Source organism: Magallana gigas, chromosome 2 (assembly GCF_963853765.1).
Source record: "Magallana gigas chromosome 2, xbMagGiga1.1, whole genome shotgun sequence".
Classification (NCBI taxonomy): domain Eukaryota; kingdom Metazoa; phylum Mollusca; class Bivalvia; order Ostreida; family Ostreidae; genus Magallana; species Magallana gigas.
Genome location: NC_088854.1, coordinates 17190412 through 17205137, shown reverse-complemented (window position 1 = coordinate 17205137; position 14726 = coordinate 17190412). Strand labels below are relative to the sequence as shown.

Genomic DNA, 14726 nt, shown 5'->3' with positions numbered 1-14726 from the left:
TATTTTTATAATCAATATTTAAACTGGCCATGAGCTACTCCAAAATTTTGCGGTGGTGTCAAAACCAGTCATTAAATACTAGAGATTTGAACATGCACTGGGTATGTCATAACTAATGCAAGGTTTCCACACATTTAAAATTCACGTTGCACACACAACTCTGCGTCAGCAGAAAAGACACAATATAAAATTTTAAAACATTTACTGGTATATAAAATTCGTTTCCCTGCTGATAATTGTATCAAAATAGAAAACAACTTGAGAAATATATTTAATTGGTAATCTCTATATAGTACACATGCAGCACGATATTCGCGAATTAATAATGATTAATCAATTTCAGAATGTGTGTGATTTGAAACTAGCAGAGGATCACTCATCCATTTTAACAACCACTTGCTACCTTCCTGTAACATGACCTTTTTTATAACTTGCTTATTTTTTCGGAAATTATTTATGTTCTTTTATGCAAGCAATTATAGATATTACAATATAACAAAACATTGAATTATGGTCAGACGACACGTTCCTCGAAAAATTGTAATTATTTTTCATATTTTCAACGGCCTGTCTGATATTAGTAATATACCAAATTAAAAATACCACTGATAGTAATATAACAAATAAAATTATTATTATTTATTATAATTTTTTAAATTATTAAAATGTTAAATATATATTTATATATGCCAAAAACATCTTATGGCAGCAGTTCGACTATATTTTTAATAAGATAATACATTGTATGGGAAATTGCATACTTCAGTGTCTTGAACAAAAGTCTGGTAAGGTACTCTAATTCTTGCAAGAAAGCTTGTGAAAGAAGTTGTAAATCAACAACAAATCCCTAGGAAAGATATATAAAATTGAGGAACATGTCGTCTGACCTTAAGATGTGTTAAGATCATTCTATAGTGAAAGTGTGAAATATATAAATGAAAATATGTGACTGAAAACAGGTGATCGTGTCTAGAGTACATTTCAATCGTGGTTACTCTAAAGATGATCACATTATTGGGAACCCAGACTCCTCTTTGGCGAAACCTTCTTCGTGTGTTCAAGTCTAATACTTTCTCTATTTTCTACATAGTTGCTTTAATTCTTCCGTAAAAGCAAATTCATGAGTGTAATTGCAGCAAAACCTGAAAATATGAAGGAAAAGAAGTGACAAAACTGGAAATTGAATCACACAGAGCTTTAACACGTACGATACAAATAGACATAATATGATAACCGTCAAATTAAAGATATCACTCACACACTACTGAGAACTTGAATTGTTTCGAAGCACTGGAAGGTGTAGTTGGATTTGCCCCCGGTGTAAACGTTACTTGAGCACCTGTTGTAGGTGCAAGCGTTGGTCCCGGTGAATCGGAAACACCTGCAGTGGAAAGCGTTGTGCTGGATGAGTCAGATACGCTGGAGGAAGGGAGAGGGGAAGAAACGGAGGATGTGGAAGAAGTTGGAACTGCATCGCTTGACGCTGAAATAATTGCATTATTTCTAAAGAAGCGTGCGTAAAGGTGCATGTATGCTTAATTCATCAGCTGACCGTAAGATACACCTTGAAATAAAAAGATTGTGAAACTTTCGCCATTAAATTAAACAAATAGTTTTTTGAGCCCAACTATCTATGTGCAACTAATATCATTTTCTGCCCTATCTATTTCAGCATTGCATTGATGCGCCGTAATCATACTGCTGTATTATACTGCTGGGATTATGTGCGCCGGCGAAAATTTATTACATATTGCAAGAAAATGCCAACGCTTTTTCTGCCAGAGACGAACCTTCTGCGGTGAAATTAACTGAAGCAGCAGTGGCAGTAGTTACAGGGAGTGTGGTGGTACTGTGTGGCTCTAAAGATATTGTTGTACTGCCCCCCTCACCACCGTCCACCGTAGAAGCAGAAGCGCTAGCGCTCGCGTGCGACGTACTTAACGCATGCGTTGTAGCTTTTGTTGTTTCTCCAGAGAAGTTTGAGTCTGCAAAGCATGAAAAATTATTATTATAAACTAGAAATAAAGAAAAAAAGCAACAAAAGCAATTATCAAAGTAAGCATTTTTTGTCAGTAGTGCTGAGAGTATTTAAACGTTTTGCTGCTATGGCCATTCCAATGACGTTGTGTTTGTTTGATATCATGCACTCCATCGTCGGTGGTGGTTGTTTTATTGGTGTTTGTTACTATTCCATTACATTACCTGTGGTCATTCCAAACGAAGAATTAGGCTCCGTTACCACAGACACCGTCCAGTTAGTATGGTTAACATCAGTGGAGGACTCTGCGGTTGCAAAGGTTGTGTCGTTGGTCCAAGAGGTTGATTGGTTTTCATTACCAGTTTCGGTGGTTGTTGAAAACGTGTGATTTCCAATGTTATGCTCAGTGGTTGTGACAAAAGTTTGGTTTTCAATACCTGGCTCTGTGGCTGTCAAAGTTTGGTTTTCAATACTTGGCTCTGTGGTTGTCAAAGTTTGGTTTTCAATACTAGGTTCTGTGGTTGTCAAAGTTTGGTTTTCAATACCTGCTTCTGTGGTTGTCAAAGTTTGGTTTTCAGTACTAGGTTCTGTGGTTGTCAAAGTTTGGTTTTCCATACCATGCTCAGTGGTTGTGACAAAAGTTTGATTTTCCACATTAGTTTCAGTTGTTGTCAATGTTTGGTTTTCTACACTAGGTTCACTGGTTGTCAAAGTTTGGTTTTCTACACTAGGTTCACTGGTTGTCAAAGTTTGGTTTTCGATACCAGGCTCGGTGGTTGTAAACGTTTGGTTTTCTATGCCAGGTTTTGTGGTTGTCAGTGACTGATTTCCTAGAACAGGTTCTGTGGTTATTAAAGTTTGGTTTTCCATTACATAATCTGGTGTTGTCAAAGTTTGGTTTTCTATACCAGGTTCTGTGGTTATGTACAAATCGCCAGATTCTGTGGTTGTAATCAAAAGTTGTGTTATACTGTCTTTTGTTGTTATACTCATTTACTAAAACATTTTCACGTAATGGTGTTAGTCTCTTAGAGATGAATCTCAAAATAAGTATGAGTACATGAAAAATATATATTCTTTCATAAGAGCATTGTAAGTTTAAATGTGTATACTGTTTGAGTATTTTGTCTGTGTGCTATCAAATCAAAACTTAATGCCGTGTTTATATATAGTGTGATAATACATGTATATAAATATGTGAATTTAAAAAGTTCATGCTTAAAGTCTTCATTTTTGCGCTTATGCCTTTTCTTACGCACTCGCTTTTACATTTTTGGCTAATAACGCGCGGCAGACGACAACCGATTTAGCAGTTGTCTCCAAAGGATAAATGTTTCATAAAACAGATTTAAAGACCCCAGCAGTTGAAAGCAAAATAATGGTCCGTGTTCGTTAAAAATAGATTAAAATTAATATTACTGCAATTGTGTTTTAAACGCAGAGGAATCATACCTGATCGTATTGTGTATGTTTCCTCGAGAAGACCATCCACACACGTTCCATTCCCACCAACCATACAGAGGAAGGTGGCGCTGTCATTTGTTTCCAAATGATAATCAAAAGAGAGTAGGCGCCTGTTATTGCATGCTCCGGACGCCATCACTCCCGAGTCGGTGATACTGGAGATGTTGAATGGAACATATCCTGTGCTGTTCTCGAAACCATTAAGGTAACAGAGCTGCATTGGTTCCGGTATTGATCCAACCGTTGCATTGCACGTCAGAGTTACTGTAGTATTGGCCGGGTATATACTTAGAGAGGCATTCGAAAAAAGTTCTGGTTTGGATGAAAATCGTGAAAAAGAAACTTCATTTGGTCCTTCTGCAAATGGAATTAATTTTAGTAATTTTGAATGCAGTTTTATTAATACAATATGTATTGTTATATTCTGTTGCATATTCGCACTAAATAACTCTATATAGGCGAATAGTCAATAAATGTAAAATTATCTCGTCCGAAAAATATTGACCGGTCAATATTTTTTTAATATTGACCGGCTGGGAATAATAGTTAGAGAATATTCCCTCTATTTTAATATAATTGTTTCTGATTTGTTGATTCGTAAACGGTGACGTAAAAAACTATTCGCAACTCCAATACAAGGTGTCGTTATAGTAGACAATCAGTCAAGGCAAGTAAACAACGACCGCGCAATGCAACGGTTTGCGTACATAAGGATTTGCGAATTACTGTGAATTTAGAAGTAAAATCAGGTAGAATATCTGTATGTTAATTCTTACGGGCGGCGGAATATCACCAGTGACCGTTTGATGCCGAGGGTATTTTGAGAATGACTTTGCACATTGAATTCGTGAATTCTTTGTTGAGCTGAGACAATTACGGCGATCTGTTTCCAATTACTTTCTTAAATTTTGGTTTGTTTCTTCATATATATAACAAAACAAATGTTGACTGTGTTTTCGGGCAACATTGATTATATTAGCCTCCTAAGAACTTGGTACGAAAATATTGCCCTCCGCTTCGCGTCGGACAATATTTCGTCCCTCGCGGGCTAATAAAATCAATGTTGCCCTCAACCCCAGTCAATATTTATTCCAAGCAATTTGAGGCTTGGGATTTGAGAGCTTACCTATTTTTTCTTTTATTTAAAGAAAAAAAAAAAGCTAGCAAAATATCATCTGTTCCAGTAAATTATTATACCTAGGACAGTTATTGTCGCATCCCGATGTTGAATTAGAGGGGATCCTGATCTCGTCACAGAAAATTCACACCGATGGGTGACGCCGTCCTCGCATAAAACATTGGAGGCGGGAACATGTAAATGAAGGAGTGACGATGAAGGCGAGTCCACATTGCCGGAAACGTTGGCCCTCCCTTCTATTCCTGAATGTTGCCAAGATATTAGACCTGCATTTGAACTGCGATCATAAACTATCGAGACTATTTTGGAATCTTCTGATCCGAGCAGACCGGAAGCGTTGCTGTACATTTGGATGGAGTTCACGTCGGTTATGGCGGTGTCACTCGTATTAAACTGACAAGCCACGCCCAGTTCATCACGCCCAATGGTCACAGAAGGCGACACTGTGATTTGTACTTCTGCCAAAGCTCCTGCAACAGTGTTTATATAATTTGGAATGCATCTTTACTGAAAATCATATAAATGTACCTAATAATGTAATTTCCTGTTTTAAAATTTCATGGTTTTGAATTTTCGAAATAAAAAATGGTCAATGGACATCGAGATGCATCATCTTAGTCACGTGTATACAATTGCTGTTTATTAAGAGACTATGTGCCAAGTACGCTAATGTAAAATAAAACAATCAGCGAACAGCCCTTACAGTTTTATGATATACTATAGTAATTTACAATTTTGTACTGAAAGGCTTGTGACCTCTCCATTTCTCAAACTGAATATACCTTCAGTAACTTTTATCAAAGTTTTTACACTTTAATAACCTCTTTGCAAACTTTCCGCCCATGTGTCAAGTGCTGTTGATATGATCATGACAATTATCCTTTTGATTTGGTTGTAAAAACAAATTTATGATCCGCAAATTTCATGTACCCAATTTCGAAACCTGTAGGACAACATTTCAAGTCTTCGTTATGACTGCCAAGTCCTATTGATTTTCAATAGTTTCATTTTGTAAACTAACTTGTATAAGACATAAAAGATGACAAAAATAAAGATTTTATATAAATAATTTAGATTTTCGCTTTTGTTTGAACTTTATATTATTCTAATTCATAAAATTATCCAACCAAGAAGAATAACAAATTTTGATATTAATGAATGTCTGAAACATATGTGATTTTTAAGACTTTAGCGAGATACAAATGCGACTGGTTTGTTCATTTGGATATAATTTTTAAACACTTGAATCTCCCTTTTTTGTACGCAAGTTTATATTACAACTTCTGTCATTAAAAGATTATAATTTCGATGAAAATTGTATGTACATTGTATAACTTCAATGCTTAGAAAATAAACAAAGCTGCAAGAATGGGTAGTCCGTTTCTTTTAAATAACATTTATCCATAGTAATGAAGGTCATAAACGTTGTTGTTGTTTTAAAAACTTTACATAAATAAAATGCGATAAAAAAATCTAACGATGAATTACATGTCCTTGTATAATTGAAATACTGAATATATTATAATAAATATATATTCAATCTTTATAATTTTGTCTTGTACTAATTAACAGTTTTGAATTGTCAACGAGTCCTGTTATTAACACGTTACTTCTTTTTTAGTTAAGATTTTAAAAATATAATTTTAGATAATTTCAAAACAAGTTATCCTCACAATTTTTTAGAATTAAATAAAATTCAATATTTCAATAAAATTATAATGTTAAAATGTAAAATTGCCTCACCAAGAAATGGAAGGAATAAGAGGATATATGCTGCCATCGCTCTATCCGATGTCTAGTAAAAGATCTGGATGAAAGTACTGTTTTATCAAATAGTGATAAACATTTTATTGCATACTCTTGATTAAATAAATAACACTTGAACTTTAACGTCCAGTCTCGGGTTAATCAGACCTGCATTACCTGGCCAGATTTTACTAGTACATTTACGTCCACTTTCCGATACCGTAACTTGCTAATATTTCGAGATCTTATCTTGTTGACTATGCGCCAAATAAAGCACATTTAGAAAAAAAATCATGCATAGAAAATAAACAAAGATTGCTTATGAAAATATCTAATGATGCACAATATGTACATTATTGAGCTCTTTGAATTTAGATGTCAGGGACACCTTATGGCACTGAACTAAATGTACATACATGTACTTCGTAATTATCAGGCACATCTAACTAGTCTTCTGATACAGCAAAGCGGGGCAAGAGAATACAAATAGGTAAAAACTGTATTCAAATATATCTATATTGTACATGTACATTTGTACCTTGACCTTTAGCCTAGAAACATGGTTCAAGGTCACTGCATACCATTTGAAGTGCCAGATTTTGCCAAAGTGAGAGAAAAATATGCTCACTGGATCATCAGATTCCTACTGGGTGTCCAAAGAGCAGGGCCCTAATAATTACACAATCTGTGTAAAATAAAACAAAAATAAAAGGAATATTTAACTCAAGAATTGCCATTTCTGATATGCCTCGAGTATTTTACGGAAATGTATACCTGGTAGACATCTCTGGTATTCTATGTAAAACACGTCATTGAAAACCATACATAGTCAGATATCAGAGTTACTCACTTTCTTACCTAAATGATAAAACTTTAATTTGTACAACATTCAACAATAACTAATTCCCATACAACTCTCAAGGCTATAACATTTCTTTTATTCAAAACAAAGAGCATACAATAGGTATTCAAGAATTTGATTTTCCACTGTAAAACAGTTAATAATTACGTCACAAAACAAGCAATAAATATTTTTAAAGATACAAGTTTTAACAGTTGTCAACAACAGACTACTCAAGAAGCCCGATACTAAGAAACAGTGTACACTAACGCGAGTGTTAACAGCACTTCAAGAACACTAGTCGATGTACAGGTATTTTAATTAGCACTGTAAACATGCTCAACTGCTCATTTAATTAACTACAATCTATTCTTAGCCTCTGTCATTTAGATATGCTTTCTCTGTTTAAAGAAGAAAATGGATAAAATGATGGTCACACCAGATGATCACTTACTATTGAATCAGATTACCGGGTACTTATTTTGCTTCCAGCTAAGAAATAAATTGATTTTATTCTTGGTTCTCCTTCAACCCAAAGTATCTTGCTTTTTGTGTATCCATTTAACATTTCTTCTTGGGTTTCCAAATGACAAACGTCAACAAGTATTCCTTTGTACTCCATGCCTGAATTTCCATATCTTTCATTCAATCTGTCAGTCACTGAATTTTCTCGTTTCCAGTCAACACTTAAAAATCCATATTTACATGATGACATGCACTGACTACACATTCAACTCCATCTCATTCATGTAATTTTTTTCTTTACTAATTGAATACATGGCAGAAGATTATCATTAATTTGGACAGCCTCTTCTAACCTGAAAAAGAAAATATTTGTATATTATAAAAAGTATAAAGTAACAAAGAGAGACCATAAATACGTACATGTACATAACATTTTCCCACAAATTTATTTATGATCTTTCATGACTTGGAATAAAATAAGTTTTTTATTCATCCTTGAGTCTTAGCAAGGACATAAAAAACAATTAACAATCTGGATAAAAATTGTATACATGTACCATCCTTAATCATAAAAAATTCTTTTTATCTGGTTTTTATCTTGGTTTTTTTTTTTTGGGGGGGGGGGGGGTAATTTTAGTAAATCCACCGCATATTGAGGCAAGCATATGATAAAATATTAATTTCTTTTAAAACAAATATTTTATAAGATTGCAAACAATTGCCAATGTACACAAATAATGGATCACACTGACAGTATTCTATTCAGCTTTTTGTAACACAAGACTGCACTTAACACAACTTTACAATAGTAACCTGATTACATATCTAACACTTATTCATTTCCCCTGTTTTAGAAATATTGATGAGTGTTGTCCTCTGAACACAATTTCAACATAAGTAAAATAGTTCATCAGTTTTTTCTCTGTTTTAGACACCAACCTGGACAACATGTCCCTATACTCTGACTGAGTAAGATGACTGTGGCTGATGGATTTCTTACACTGTACACCAAGGGTCTTGAAGCATCTATTTTTAGTCTTGTTGTGGTCAGGGTTATCCCAATGAGGTAACTCGTCTACTATTTCCCATGCCTTCAGTATGTATTCTATCAATGCTGTCCAAGATTCAAAGGACTCAAGCTGCTTCCCTTGGTCGATGCATGATTTCTGAAATATTTACTTTCTTATATTTTGGGGAAACAAATACTTAAATCATTAAGATAATGATAAAGTTCTATTCTGTTAATTTTTTAAGACAAGAAGACAAATGAATGTGAAGAGACCAAAATCAAAATGTCTACTTTGATAACTGCGCTGTTGTACTCTTCTTAGAATATATGCTAAAATGTTCTTACCTGTATCCTTCCATAATTTTAAGATAAACTTTTAAAATATTGGAATTGAAAACTACAGAATATCTTACAGTGAAGCTGTCCAAATGAGTTTTGACCCGTCTGTAACAGAAGGCATCTCTGCTTGAACCCCATCGGGAATTGGGAAAGGACTTAAAGATGTTGCTTTTACAACGTTCCAAATTTTCTAACAAATTGCTGATATCTGGACTAGGTAAGGCTATTTCCTGCATAAAAAAGAACCAATTTCTATATGATGATCAACATATAACTGCAAGATTTACAGATCTTTCACTTTATATTCATACAAATTTTAACACATTTAAAAGCTTAAACCCTTTAACATGAACAAGTTTCATACTACTAGGAATAGAGCACTAAATGACCGAGTTACCTCTTCAAGCTCTGGATGGTTTTCAACAAGATTTTCTATGAGTTTTGTTAGCTGTTCACAACTCAGTGCTGATAACCTCTTGTGCAGATTGGGAGGCTCTGATTTATTAGATTTGGTGTATTTCCGCTTTTTCTGAAAATGAAACCAATTGGAGTTGAGACATCTATGCATTTCAGTATTGCCAGTCAACTGATGTGCTTCCCATCAACAGAAGTTACTGTTTCTTATTATGATCCTGTTATATTAGACAATATCTATTTACAACCAACTTGACATGAGCAAAAATGTGTTGAAAAACTTCTATGAAACAAAGTTCTGCTGTAATTATTTTTCTACATTACTGCATTCCTAAAGATGCATAACCAAAGATATTATTTAAAATATATATTTTCAAATGATTGCAGTACTTGGGTGAAAAATTCATAATGTGTAGACAGATTAAAAATTCTACATAAAAGCTTCCAAATCATTATTTAAACAGTTTCTGCATAGATTATATGACTTACTTTAGGAACAATTTCTTCATTTCTGTCCATGCTGTCATCCTGTGGTTCACAGTCAACATCCCTTCTTGTGGTTCTTTCCTCAAGCTGAAGGCGCCTCTTGATTCCATCAACCTGAGATTTTTTTCTAAGTGGTGTCCATCCACTTGCGTCGTTTGGAGAGTCCGATATTAAGTCAACTGTGTGAACAAAATGCTCTTTTACTTGAAAAGTTTTCTATTTCAAATACTGAACTTGTAACAAATTCGTTTTGGTAATACGTTGAATCTGTCCAATTTAAATTTTTAAATACATATATTAAATTGCTCTATTAATAGAGTAAAATCAAAACATAATTATTTTACTGAAAACCAAGAACTTGATTTATTTGATTTACACTTCTGTTTTGCATTATCAAAGATTATGATGAACAAATTCAAATTTTTACCCATTTCGGTGACTTTTATTCTAGGAGAATTGGAAGTTAAAGCTTTCCTTCTTGGACTGGATCTTAATCTTCCCCTCTGTTGGATTATTTGCTCTTCCGGGGAAACTGTAGTTCTACTCTGGGGTCCATCATCTGTAATAAAGTAAGATTTACATGCACACTAAGACTCTGTACAGTGGACACGTGTAACAAATTGAGATCAATTGTTCAAACAGATATAAAATCTTGTTTGGTATATAATATCTCACATGGAATATAAATTTTCAGTGCGCAAAGTTTCAATTTTGCCAAAAAAAAAAAATAGCATTGCTGATAAAAAAGAAAAACACGAAGTGTAAATACTTTCAGTAAACAATTTTTTTGCAACCCGAGAAAAAGATACCACATTAAGTCCTAAACTTCTTGGGGATCACCATTTCATAAACTTTAGATAAACAGAAAAACTTACTTTCCAAAAGTTGTTACATTTAATACGGTATATCTGTAACCAAATACAAAAAAAAATACATCTTCCCAAATCAAGGGTTTCTGATCCGCACCTCTCCTCAGGAGCAGAGAAGACCGAAAAAACTAGGCTGGCAAAGATGACATTTTTGGGTATCGGGTTCGTTCGCCCTACCTACCTTCGCCTTAGTCCGTTCGCCCTTATTATCTTTCACCCTAAACCTTGTATGTTCATTGTTTTTTTAATACACCACATTATAAGTTATTTCTTTTAATTTTAACTTAAAAACTTGTAAACCTTTATTCGTATAACGTTATTCTATATTTTTCCTTTATCAAAAAAAGACGTAATTAGTATAACTGTAAGATTTTATTGCCGTAAACCGTCGATAACCATCTTGTTGTTTTTATAATGATTCGCTTGATGTTTTTCAAACAATTAAAGAAATTGAGACTTTAATTAATTAGTTAATTAATTGGCTCATTCAGAAGCTAATCAGATGATTATCACCTATTCTATCTTTGAAGATATTACATTACACTATCCTTTGATCTTTTAATGATATATATTATCATAATGGATATTTCATAATTATAACATGGTTATATTATGAGGTGAAATTTAAAATAATATAAAGTAACATTACAAAAATTTAATATTGAATATATTCACAAGTCTTTGTATCGCTATCATGTCACTGTCAGTCTTCTGGTGATTATATTATAAAAGAGGAAAGGGTGGTATTGTTTTTATTAATTAATTTCTTCATGATATTAAATTGATCAGGATAAAAAAAAAATATAAATACCTTAATCCTACATAAAAATAAGGCGAACGGACCTAGGGCGAATGGCGTCAAGGGCGAACGGAGACTATAGGGCGAACGACGTCAAGGGTTAACACGTTTTACATGTTTTAGGGCTAACGAATAGCCAATCACATTTTAGATGTTATTTTTGTCTCTGATGTATAAACCAATTGTATGATGTATATATACAGTATCCCATTTTAACTAGCACATCCCAAAATGGGCAATTATTATTCAATTGGACAAATGGTATCAACCTTTGGATTACAGGTCAATTAAAAGTATTTAATATCAATAAAATACAAATATTATAGATATTTATAATAAATATGAGTATATTTTTAAAATTTCTACTATTTTAAAGTATAATTATTTTTGTTCAATCAACATAAGTCTAGAGATGGAAGAATGATATATCTCATGCATTAACATTCAAAAAAACATTTTGATTAGGCCCTATGAATAACCGGGCCATTTTTACAGTGCTGCACAATACATTTTACAAAATTCATCGAAGAGGAGGAAAAAGCTGTGAGATTCTGTTTCAAACTGAAAAAAATAACAGAATAACAAAACTCTTTTGCACCTTGATGAACGGCACTCAAAGGACTGCGTCCAAAAAATGCTGCTAAAGAGTCTTGGTGCGCTGTTGTCATTTCTGATGTTTTTGTCTCTCAGCATTGGCGCGCTTTCTAATCACGTGACTATGCTGCATGGCAAGCCCGAATTTAATGGATGACATCCTTATATCAATAGAGACACATCTTATGATCATTTTCCAAATATCTTTTATAACCATAAAATGTGAGTAACAATAAAAAATGAATCCAAATTAATAGTAAATTTGTACGATTAACATTTTAATCGGGCTCGTTATACATATCCAAGTGTTTTGTTTAGACATGGCGCTTGTTTTGGGTGTCGGGGCTGGCTTCTTTACGCTGGCGTTGTTGTGGTCTTTTACGTTACTTGTTTGTTTATTGTTTGCAAAAGCCCAAGGAGCACTTCAGTAAGTTGATATCAATTTATGCATTTTGTGTAGTTATTTTCAGTTTACATCTAATTTTGCACGAACTTGCTCAGACTTGATTTTTGATAATTTTTATAGATCACAACCTCTTGATTTAGTTGTATTGCTTAATTAAAAAAGCTTTCATTGAGAATTTGTTTAGGCTCTTTTTTGAAAAAATCTGACGAACCAGAATCATTCGAAAAATCAGAGGTTGATAAATGACAGGACGATCTCTTTTTTTATAGTTAAAATTTGAATAAAAGACAAAATTTTAAATTTGTTACGATTACTCATATTTGCCCTATGGACTTTTAAAAAGCAACCCAAATTAAAGATGGTTTTAAATGCAGTTTTGAACACTTTGGAAGACAATAATATATTTCCTCCATTGTTTGGGTAATTCTGCATGAAATTTACTACAGATATCGTCTCTTCACTTGCCTCGGATAGTCTTTTAAACACCATCACCAGTCCCGTAAATTCATGTGGTGCACTTTGTTTACATGTAAAAATGGCGACTCTCGATCTTGATGTAAATTCAACATACTTGATTTTCCGAGGTCGGTGGCGTGTTTCGGAGAAAGTCTGAGGCAAATAAAGATACGATATCAGTAGTAAATTGCATGAAGAATTTAATGGTACTAATTGTTTTCACAGAATTTGCGTATAAATAAGGTAAATCAGTCGAAAACTAGCGCACGTTTTTCTGCGCAATAAATATACAATTTTTTCAATGGGTGGCCCTGTAGCTCTCTGGTCTGTCAATATTTTTTTTCCCAGAGAGCTAAAGTTCTGCAGCTAGCTACTTTAATGCATATTTCCATGCATAGATGTAAAATGTAAAATTTTATGAATAGTATCTTTATAATAATTGTAGCAACTTTTATTTTAGTATGAAATAATGACCTGTCATAAAGTGTGATCAGTCTACTTCTTCTAATTATCTATTTATCGGTAGCCTTACCGATTTGAGTTTCTCTATATGAGATCCCCTGATTTTAATTATAGTTACAATCAATTAAATACCTGAGCAGTTAATAATAAGTTAAATTATGTATTGCCTTCCCGCACAGAAGGTAGAAATATTCACTCTCAACACATTATACATGTCAGTGGCGTTGGAAGCAAATTGACTGTTCAATGTTACATCTCGTAGTAGTTTCCATATATATGAATCAAATAAATATTCAAAAGACTTGGACTTGGTTTTATTAAGCAACTTTGTTTTATAGATAATTTTCAAAAAAAATTTAAAAACTGCGATAACGACTTCTTTAGATACTCATCATTTAGTTCTTCAAATGAGATTACAATAAAAACTAATTAATTAACGGTTTCGTTTATGATGGATTAATTGTCACCTAATTAAACTGCTTAGGCCATGTTTGTGTATGTGTATATTACAAATTATTGCCTTAATAATTTAAGTACGTGACTATGCATTTAAAAACAACAGCAACAAATGATACAAATGTTCATTGTATATTTTATTTTGTTTCATTTAAGAATATCTATGAAAACCATTATTTATTATTTTCATAGGGTACGTTTTCTCTTTGGTACGTTTTCTCCTGGAAAAAACGTACCCTATAAATTGGGTACGATTTCACCAGCATTTTCAAGAGATTGTGTTGGATCTGCCCTATATTATAAAGTTGTAGTATGGGATGGGAAAAATTGTAATAGCTAGACCAGTGTAGACAGATTTGGAATTTGAATCTTGGCCTCCTGAATTTATAGTCAGATGCTCTTATAACTTAGCTATCTGGTGCAAGTGATTGAACTGGTGTGATGTACTGTCACATTTCTATTTCAAAATTTGAGAATACCCCCACCCTACCTGCCCTCAGACAAGGAATAAAAAAGGCATGTATCAGTAAAAAAATTATGCATAGATTACTGTCACTATAATTTTTAATACATTGTACAATATATTTCCCACAGATACGCTGGTGTTGGTGCTTTCCTATTGTCAGGACTAGTGACAGTGATATTTGCAGTTTTACCAAGGGAACCAAAAGTATCAACAGATGAACAAACAGCTGTTGTAAGTTTTTCAAGATGTTTGTGATTTAGAAACAGGTTGTAAAATTTAAATTTAAATAGATGTTTTATAATAAATTATGATCAAAGTTGTTTATGTTTTTTTTATTT

The 14726-nt window shown here is 33.2% G+C and overlaps 2 protein-coding genes across 4 annotated transcripts; both read right to left on the bottom strand.

The window, feature by feature from the left end:
* Positions 1–67: 67 nt before the first annotated feature.
* Positions 68–6783, bottom strand: LOC105347808 (mucin-22). 3 transcript variants are annotated; one of them, XM_066075283.1, is made up of 7 exons: positions 6324–6783; positions 4640–5050; positions 3431–3799; positions 2203–2919; positions 1791–1985; positions 1259–1381; positions 68–1142 (listed from the first exon to the last, which is right to left on the bottom strand). In XM_066075283.1, exons 1-7 carry the CDS (start codon positions 6358–6360, stop codon positions 1096–1098), a joined length of 1899 nt encoding a protein of 632 aa, XP_065931355.1. In that variant the 5' UTR covers positions 6361–6783; the 3' UTR covers positions 68–1095. The 3 variants fall into 3 exon arrangements, with proteins under 3 accessions (XP_065931355.1, XP_011455330.3, XP_065931356.1); XM_011457028.4 differs by having other exon boundaries at positions 70–1142; positions 1259–1483; positions 6324–6515; XM_066075284.1 differs by lacking the exon at positions 2203–2919 and having other exon boundaries at positions 72–1142; positions 1259–1483; positions 6324–6470.
* Positions 6784–7243: 460 nt separating this feature from the next.
* LOC105347809 (uncharacterized) lies at positions 7244–12295 on the bottom strand. Its single transcript, XM_011457030.4, has 7 exons — positions 12147–12295; positions 10308–10439; positions 9884–10059; positions 9378–9509; positions 9055–9210; positions 8572–8798; positions 7244–7985 (listed from the first exon to the last, which is right to left on the bottom strand). The coding sequence occupies exons 1-7, from the start codon at positions 12214–12216 to the stop codon at positions 7913–7915; spliced, it is 966 nt and encodes a 321-aa protein (XP_011455332.3). The 5' UTR covers positions 12217–12295; the 3' UTR covers positions 7244–7912.
* Positions 12296–14726: the final 2431 nt, after the last annotated feature.

Bases quoted from the DNA above. Each gene is read 5' to 3' on its own strand.
- LOC105347808 (XM_011457028.4), bottom strand. From the start codon at position 6,360: ATGGCAGCATATATCCTCTTATTCCTTCCATTTCTTG. The intron at 5,051-6,323 runs GTGAGGCAATTT...ACACTGTTGCAG, and splicing joins CTTATTCCTTCCATTTCTTG to GAGCTTTGGCAGAAGTACAA. The intron at 1,986-2,202 runs GTAATGTAATGG...CATGCTTTGCAG, and splicing joins TTCGTTTGGAATGACCACAG to ACTCAAACTTCTCTGGAGAA.
- LOC105347809 (XM_011457030.4), bottom strand. From the start codon at position 12,216: ATGACAACAGCGCACCAAGACTCTTTAGCAGCATTTTTTGGACGCAGT. The intron at 10,060-10,307 runs GTAAAAATTTGA...TTGTTCACACAG, and splicing joins AATAAAAGTCACCGAAATGG to TTGACTTAATATCGGACTCT. The intron at 9,211-9,377 runs GTAACTCGGTCA...TTTTTTATGCAG, and splicing joins ACCATCCAGAGCTTGAAGAG to GAAATAGCCTTACCTAGTCC.